We start from the raw sequence: 9,401 nt of genomic DNA, 5'->3' as shown, positions 1-9,401 counted from the left end.
GAAATTCTATGAGTGTTGGGAAAGATACATGGAAGCCATCAATGCTTGTCCTCACCATGGTTTTGATACATGGCTGTTGGTGAGTTATTTCTATGATGGGATGTCTTCCTTAATGAACCAACTCCTCGAAACAATGTGTGGAGGAGATTTCATGAGTAAGAATCCGGAGGAAACTATGGATTTCTTGAGTTATGTAGCTGAAGTCTCAAGGGGATGGGATGAACCGAACCAAGGAGAAGTGGGAAAGATGAAGTCTCAACCGAATGCTTTCAATGCTAAGGCTAGGATGTACACCTTGAATGAAGAAGTTGATATGAAAGCAAAATTTGCAGCTATGACAAGAAGATTGGAGGAGCTAGAACTGAAAAAGATGCATGAACTGCAAGCTGTTGCTGAAACACCAGTGCAAGTAAAGCCATGTTCTATTTGTCAATCTTATGAACACTTGGTGGAGGAGTGCCCTACAATTCCAATTGCTAGAGAAATGTTCGGAGATCAAGCAAATGTCATTGGACAATTCAAGCCCAATAACAATGCTTCATATGGAAATACTTACAACTCAAGTTGGAGGAACCATCCAAATTTTTCATGGAAGCCAAGAGTACCTTAGTACCAACAGTTGGCTCAACCATCTTAACAAGCTTCAAGTCTTGAACAAGCAATAGTGAATCTCAGCAAGGTTGTGGGAGATTTTTTTGGAGACCAAAAATCCATCAATGCTCAGCTCAGTCAAAGAATTGACAGTATAGAGAATACATTGAATAAAATGATGGATGGGATGCAAAATGACTTATCTCAGAAGATAGATAATCTCCAAAACTCAATCTTAAGACTCACTAATTTGAACATAGTGCAAGAGAAGGGTAGATTTCCTTCTTAACCTCACCAAAACCCCAAGGGTATCCATGAAGTGGAAACTCATGAGGGAGAATCTTCACAGGTGAGAGATGTCAAAGCCTTGATCACTCTAAGGAGTGGTAAAAAGGTTGAGTTGCCAACACCCAAGCCACATGTTGAAGAGAAAGAAGAAGAAGAGACAAAGAAGATGGAGGAAATCAAAGGAAAAAGGAAAGATACAGTGAAGAGAAAGAGGACCATGATTCAATAGTAAATGCAAATCCAGAGAAAGAGCTTATTAAGGAAGAAATGATGAAGAAACACACATCTCCACCTTTTCCTCAAGCTTTTCATAGGAAAAAGGGGATAAGAAATGCATCAAAAATCCTTGAAGTATTGAGACAAGTGAAAGTCAATATTCCATTGCTGGATATGATTAAGCCAGTTCCAACATATGCAAAATTCCTAAAGGACTTGTGTACTATCAAAAGAGGGTTGAATGTGAATAAGAAAGCCTCCTTGACTGATCAAGTAAGTGCCATCATACAATGCAAGTCTCCTTTGAAGTACAAAGATCTGGGATGTCCTACCATTTCAGTTATGATTGGGGAAAAGGTAGTGAAAAAAGCTTTGTTAGACTTGGGAGCAAGTGTGAATTTGCTACCATACTCTGTCTACAAGCAATTGGGACTTAGTGAATTGAAGCCAACATCAATCACTCTATCTTTAGCTGATAGATCAGTGAAAATTCCAAGGGGGATAATTGAAGATGTCTTAGTTCAAGTTGATAATTTCTACTATCCAGTAGATTTTTTTGTTCTTGATATGGACCCCTTTGTTAAGGAAGCTAATTATGTTCCAATCATCCTTGGAAAACCATTCCTTGCTACCTCAAATGCAATATTCAATTGTAGGAATGGACTCATGCGACTCGCTTTTGGTAACATGACACTTGAGCTCAATATCTTTTATATGTCCAAAAAGCTAATCACTCCGAAAGAAGAAGAAGGTCCAGAAGAGGTATGCATTATTGACACTCTAGTGGAGGAGCACTGTAATCAGAATATGCAAGACAAGTTGAATGAAAGTCTTGAGGATCTTGAAGAAGGTTTGTCTGAACCCGCTGATGTGCTTGCTACTCTACAAGGTTGGAGGAGGAAAGAAGAGATTCTACGTTTGTTTAATAAAGAGGAGGCACAAGAAGCTGTTAAAGAAGAGATCCCAAAGCTCAATTTGAAGCCTCTGCCCATGGAGTTGAAATACACATACCTGGAAGAAAATAAGCAACGCCCTGTTGTTATATCTTCATCTCTTACTATTCATCATGAGATTTCTCTACTTGAAGTTCTCAAGAGGTGTAAGAAAGCAATAGGATGGCAAATATATGACTTGAAAGGCATCAGTCCTTTGGTTTGTACACATCATATATATATGGAGGATGAAGCTAAACCAATTCGTCAACCTCAAAGAAGATTGAATCCTCATTTAAAAGAGGTGGTGCCAGCTGAGGTGCTGAAGCTACTTCAAGCGGGTATTATTTATCCTATATCTGACAGCCCTTGGGTGAGTCCTACTCAAGTGGTACCAAAGAAGTTAGGGATTACTGTGGTTCAAGTGTTGGAGAGAGTCTTTGGCCATCCTTTCTATTGTTTCTTGGACGGGTACTTAGGGTATTTTCAAATTGAAATTGATGTTGAAGATCAGGAGAAGACCACTTTCACATGTCCATTTGGAACATACACCTACAGAAGAATGCCTTTTGGTTTATGCAATGCACCTGCAACATTCCAAAGATGTATGCTTAGTATCTTCAGTGATATGGTGGAGCGAATTGTGAAGGTTTTCATGGATGATATCCCCATATATGGAGGTACATTTGAAGAATGCTTAGTCAATTTGGAAGCGGTTCTCAACAAATGCATTGAAAAGGACTTGGTGCTCAACTGGTAGAAATGCCATTTTATGGTACATCAAGGAATTGTCCTTAGCCATATCATCTCCGAGAAAGGCATTAAAGTTGATAAAGCAAAGGTGGAACTTATTGTCAAATTGCCATGCCCAACAACTGTAAAAGGAGTAAGACAATTCCTTGGCCATGCAGTGTTCTACAGGAGATTCATAAAAGACTTCTCTAAGCTTTCAAAGCCTCTTTGTGAACTCTTGGCTAAGGATGCTAAGTTTATATGGGATGAAAGATGTCAAAAGAATTTTGATCAATTGAAGCAATTCTTGACAACCGCTCCAATAGTGAGGGCCCCTAATTGGCAACTACCCTTTGAAGTAATGTGTGATGCCAATGACTTTGCTATAGGAGCTGTACTTGGCCAAAGAGAAGATAGGAAGCCCTATGTGATCTACTATGTAAGCAGGACATTGAACGAAGCTCAAAGGAACTACACAACTATAGAGAAGGAATTGTTAGTTGTGGTGTTTGCCTTAAACAAGTTTCGTGCTTATTTGGTAGGGTCTTTCATCATTTTTTTCACTGACCATTCCGCCTTAAAGTATTTATTGACAAAGCAAGAAGCAAAAGCAAGGTTGATTAGATGGATTCTTTTATTACAAGAGTTCAATCTCCAAATCAAAGACAAGAAAGGAGTGGAGAATATGGTAGCTGACCACCTTTCAAGGTTGGCTATAGCACACAATTCCCATGTCTTACCTATTAATGATGACTTTCTTGAGGAATCACTCATGTTGCTAGAGAAAACTCCTTGGTATGCTCATATTGCTAACTATTTGGTTACTGGTGAAGTTCCAAGTGAGTGGAAAGCACAAGACAGGAAGCACTTTTTTGCAAAGATTCATGCTTATTATTAGGAAGAGCCTTTTCTTTTCAAGTAATATGCAGATAAGATAATAAGGAAGTGTGTCCCTGAAGAAGAGCAACAAGGAATCCTTAGCCATTGCCATGAGAATGAATGTGGAGGCCACTTTGCCTCTCAGAAAACAGCCATGAAGGTGTTGCAATCAGGGTTTACTTGGCCATCACTTTTCAAAGATGCCCACATCATGTGTAGGAGCTGTGATAGATGCCAAAGGCTTGGGAAACTAACAAAAAGAAATCAAATGCCCATGAACCCCATCCTAATAGTTGATCTCTTTGATGTTTGGGGCATTGACTTCATGGGACCTTTTCCAATGTCTTTTGGTAACTCTTATATCTTGGTGGGGGTGGACTATGTTTCTAAATGGGTTGAGGCAATCCCCTGTAAACACAATGATCACAGGGTGGTTCTCAAGTTTCTTAAGGAGAACATCTTCTCAAGATTTGGGGTGCCTAAGGCCATAATCAGTGATGGAGGTACTCATTTTTGCAATAGACCTTTTGAAACCCTATTAGCCAAGTATGGAGTGAAGCATAAGGTAGCTATACCTTATCACCCTCAAACTTCTGGGCAAGTGGAGCTAGCAAACTGGGAAATCAAGAACATATTGATGAAAGTGGTGATCACGACCAGAAAAGATTGGTCTATTAAGCTTCATGATTCATTATGGGCATATAGAACAGCTTACAAGACTATTCTTGGCATGTCTCCCTATTGCCTAGTCTATGAAAAAGCATGCCATCTCCCTGTGGGCAATCAAAAGGTTAAACATGGACTTGATAAGAGCTGGGGCAAAGAGGTGCTTAGACCTTAATGAGATGGAGGAATTAAGAAATGATGCTTACATCAATTCCAAAGTTGCAAAACAGAGGATCAAGAGGTGGCATGATCAATTAATCTCCAACAAAGAATTTCGGAAAGGACAAAGAGTCTTACTTTATGATTCAAGGCTCTATATCTTTCCTGGGAAGCTCAAGTCAAGGTAGATAGGTCCTTTCATTATTTAGTAAGTGCATCTCAATGGAGTGGTGGAATTACTGAATTCCAATAGTACTGACACTTTCAAAGTAAATGGTCATCGTCTCAAGCCATTCATTGAGCCATTCAAGCAAGAAAAAAAGGAAATCAACCTCCTTGAGCCACAGAAAGCCTAATCAGAAAAGGGTTAGATGGACTTGGTTTCACCAAAGTCCATAATTTTCATTCAAATTTGTTAATTTATAAGCTTTATTAATTGCTTCGATTTTAATTTTAGTCTTAAATTGTGTTATTTTTATGTAACTTAATCTTTTTGAATGATCATAATCAGGAGGAATTGCAAAGAAATTGAAAAAAGGATGTTAGGAACCAAGAGGAGCTCAAAAGCAAGGAAAAAGCATGGTCTGCAAAATTTCGCAGCCTAAAAAGGGCCCCTGCGAAAATGGCCCTTGGTTGTGAAATGATTTCGTAGCCCCCAAGCATCTGCTGCGAAATCGCCCATCGACGACGAAATCATTTCTCAGCCCCATACCCCCCTTTGCAAAAATTTTCGCAACTGTGAAACACCCCTTTGGTACACGAGTGCCATTTCGCAGATCCCACCTCATTTCGCAGCTGCAAAACGATTACGAAATCTTCCATGCCTAAAAATCCTCATTTTTACAGCCGAACCCTCATTTCGCAGGTGGTTTCACAGCTGTGAAACCACCCCTTGGCACACAAGTGCCATTTCAAAGCTCCGTACACTCATTTTACAGCTGCAAAATGGGCTGTGAGATGGTTCCGAAAATGACCCCCCTCTGCAAAATCCGCCATCCGCTGCGAAAATGGCTATTTGCTGTGAAAATGAAAAGCGTCCCTTGGCATCCCTTTTAAACGGTATAAATTCCATATTTCCTATTCTAACCGGTCATTTGAACGTTAAAAAGGTACCAAAGAAGAGCCAAGCTAGAGCAACTCTCCGTCTGACCCCTCCACCTGAGCCAAGCCGCGCGCACCTCCGGCCACCTTCTCAGACAACCATGGCTAGAACCCGAGGAGCTAAGTCCTCGTCCCCATCATCTAGCCTGAGAATCCTAAGAGGGACCCCTGTCCAAGCTGCTACATCTGAGCTTCCACGGCCACCGGTAGTCCCACCTCCGGTTGAGGACGTACCCATTAGTCCTCCTATGAGGCGCTATCAGACAATAAGGTCACTTACCATGGCCGGAGTGAGCTCTTCCAAAGGCCAAAAGTTAGGTACCGGTCCCCCAAAGAAGAAAGCCAAGGCCTCTGAGCCAATTGATTTAACAGAGCCGTCTTTAGAGCCTGAATCAGAGCCTACACCTCTCCACCACCTGTCAAAAAGTCTCAGCCATCTTAGCCACCAGTCAAAGAGTCCTAGATTCCCTCAGGCATGACTCCTGAGGTGGTTATTAGACGCCCCATGGTTACTCAGCCACCAATTGAGGGTAATCTATATTGCAGGGCAAGGCCATTCCACTCCGAGCTCTATTTTGACGCAGCCACTTTCAGACTTCAGCCCGAGCTCAAGGATTCCTTCCATCTGCTATAGAGGTATCATATGGAGCACTTGCTGACTCCCAAGGATTTTTTCTATCCTCACGTGGCATTGGACTTCTATCAATCCATGACCACAAACCAAGTCCGGGATCCTACAATCATCCATTTTACCATAGATGGACGCCATGGTATTCTGGGAGCCCGACATATAGCAGAGGCACTCCATATTCCTTATGAGCCAGCACGTCCAGAGGATTTTCGAGTCTAGACTCATCCTGCATAGAGTGATATAGTTCGTATTCTATCTAGAGGAGCATCCTCGCACCACTATCTGTTGAGGAAGGAGCTTCCTCCCAGCATGTTCTTCATTGATGCACTCCTACGCCATAACATCTTCCCACTTCAGCATTGGGTCAAGAGGAGAGGAGTTTTGTTGGAGGCATTATTCAGGATATCCGAGGGATACTTCTTTGGCCCTCATCATCTCATTATGGTCGCTTTTCTGTACTTTGAAGAGAAGGTCCATCGGAAGAAGCTACTTTGAGAGGATGCTATTCCACTTTTCTTCCCCAGATTGTTATGGCAGATTTTGGAGCACTTAGGATATCCAGTAGAGTCTCAGCTTGAGCGTGGACGCATTTGTTGAGAGATATTCACTCTCGACAGATGGACAAGTATGACAGCCTATGGTACAGACTAGAGAGCCCCACAACATCTAGAGAATCCAGACCAGCCACAGGAGCCAGTTCAGATACCTGCTGACACTCCGCCACCTGCCCTTGCAGTGGCCTCTACAGAGCATATACCAGAGGTTGCACCCTCTGCTCCTCAGGCCACACCACAGACTCCCCCTGTTATTCCACCCATATCAGAGCCATCTCCTTCAGCTGAGCCAAGGATTGCTATATCTATTATCGAGTATAGAGGCCTATGCAATACTTTCCAGGCATTGGCCACTTCTCATAGCATCCTCACTCAGCAGATCACAGCTCTCAGTGCTCATCAGGAGTAGATTATCACCACTTAGACCCAGCACACTACCATCCTGAGGCAAATTTAGCATCATCTAGGTATTATAGCAGCTCTTGAGCACCCCATTCCTAGCCCACCAGAGCCATCATAGGCCCCTCCTTTCATAGATCAGACTATGCCTCCTGAGGAGCCGACTACAGGAGAGGCAGAGGTAGCTGAGCCATCATCTCCACAGCATCCTCCAGCCCCCATCTGATCATTTTCATAGTTTCCTTTATATTTCCTTTATGTATTTTGTTTATGTATGTCCTTTATGAAATCCCATGCTTTTGGTATTATATATTGGGGACAATGTTCAACTTGGTTGGGGGGAGAGTTGAGGAAGGAAGTTTTTGTTATTTATGCTAAGTTATTTTGCTAATTTAGTTGATTTTTGCTTAATTTTAAAATTTTTAAAGTTTTTATTCTACTCTCCATGGTTATTAAGGAAAAAATTTCAAATTGAAATGGGAGAAATTGAATTTTTGTCTTTTCACTTGACTTAGAGTTTGTATTATGCTTACTAAAGTTGATGAATTGTTGAAACTTCTATTGAATTCAAGCTTAGTTCTTCCACTTTAAGCTATTCACACACTATGCACAATAGATTCCGATTATAAGATGAGAAACTATTTCCCTCTTGACTTAGGAAAATTTAGACTTGGTACCTTTGACCTTATTTTAATAGTGTTGCGACACCTTATAAAAGGCCAATGAGCCTTTGAAAAAGAAAAGAAAAGAAAGAGAAAAATGTTTGCTTGCCTTGAAACTCGAGCAAGGTCTGAGGGGTATATGGTGAAAATATTTAAAGCCTGGTGTCCTAAGCCTTCATTGGTTGGGAGTCACTGACATCAATGCTCATTACAAGGGTGAATAGGTGGAGTTTAACATACTGTAGGTGCTTGGGTATTAAAATTCATTCTCAAAAGTGCGGGGTAAAATTCGAGGAGTTAGTGGTTGAAAGATCCTTAAAGCTTGATGCCCTAAACCTTAATTGGTTGGGAGTCATCGATGGACCCTCGTTACATGGACAATTTAGAAAAGAATACCCTTAAGCCTTGTACTCCTACAATGAAAAAAATTGTGAAATAAAAGGGTGCATTCTTAGCCTATTAAATTTGATCAGTTTGGTAAGTGTTGAAAAAGAGCTAGGTTGGGGGGAGAGATTAGTTTAGCATACTATATTCGGAAACTATCAACTAACACTTAGATTTTTATGGAAGAGTAAGGTTTGGTCCTTTGGAAGTAGAAATGATTTTAAAGCTTCAATTTGCGTAATGCCTTCCATTTATGAATTGTGATTAGCAAGGTATTTGATAACTCTTGTTGAAATTTGAGTTTATATTTCTTTAATGTTCCATGTGAGAGTTTGATCATCATGCCACTTAAAACTTTTTGTGGTGATAGGCATGATCTTGTAAAATATATTACTTTTTAGTTTACTTTTTCTCTCCTTTATTGCTAAGGGACTAGCAATATGCCGGTTGGGGGGAGTGATTAATACTCAAAAAGTGCTATTTGATAGCTTGTAATTAACTTTTTTAAACACTTTTGAGTAGTAGTTATTACCTTTTAACTCAATTAACATATTAAGGACCTTTGCAATCATTTCTAATCAAATTGTGTAAGTTTTGAAGTTTTTGTTAGTAATTTGATCACCAAAGCAATCCAAGATTGAGGAGAGTTCTTTGGAATTCATGGCAAAGCAATGGGAAGCTCATTAACATGAAGAACCAAAGATTTGAAGCTTTATAGTCCTTTGCCATAAGCAAATCATGAATGCAAGGAGGGAAAGCAAAGAGAAATCTAACATGAAGCATTCAAGAGGACAACAACTGTTAGCCACTTTTGGAGCATTTCCTGGAGCTCAATTTATGTATACTATATGTTGTTTCAAAGCTCGGGAAGTCAGCAATCCAATGCTTTAAATGGTACATGATTCGGAGTTGAAATGAAGGAGTTAAAGCCATTGGAAGCCGATCACACCAAGCTGAAGGCCAATTTTGCGGGATGCGAAATCAGCCTTTGGCTAAGAAATCACAAGAGGATGGCTGCGAAATCAGCCTTTAGCTGCGAAATGGTGTCCTTCATGCTGTGAAATTTCGCACCCATCTTGCACGTCTGCGAAATTCTCCTGAGTGCTTCCCGATATTTACGACCGAAATTTTTAGATTTTTTGCTTCAGATATTTGATGTCTAAACCCCAAACTCTCCCTGTAATCCACCTATCATAGGATTCCTTAG

At 40.7% G+C, this 9,401-nt stretch overlaps 1 protein-coding gene across 1 annotated transcript in view; it reads left to right on the top strand.

Moving 5' to 3' along the window:
* The window catches only part of LOC117909766 (lysine-rich arabinogalactan protein 19-like), a 31,417-nt gene extending 24,259 nt beyond the window's left edge, over nucleotides 1-7,158 (top strand). Inside the window, exon 2 of the mRNA XM_034823822.1 lies at nucleotides 6,847-7,158. Within this exon, the coding sequence (XP_034679713.1) occupies nucleotides 6,847-7,158 (312 nt within the window). The remainder of the gene's footprint in view (nucleotides 1-6,846) is intronic.
* The last annotated feature ends 2,243 nt before the right edge of the window (nucleotides 7,159-9,401 follow it).

Source organism: Vitis riparia, unplaced genomic scaffold (genome assembly GCF_004353265.1).
Source record: "Vitis riparia cultivar Riparia Gloire de Montpellier isolate 1030 unplaced genomic scaffold, EGFV_Vit.rip_1.0 scaffold322_pilon_pilon, whole genome shotgun sequence".
Classification (NCBI taxonomy): Eukaryota; Viridiplantae; Streptophyta; class Magnoliopsida; order Vitales; family Vitaceae; genus Vitis; species Vitis riparia.
This window is presented reverse-complemented; position numbering and strand designations above follow the sequence as displayed.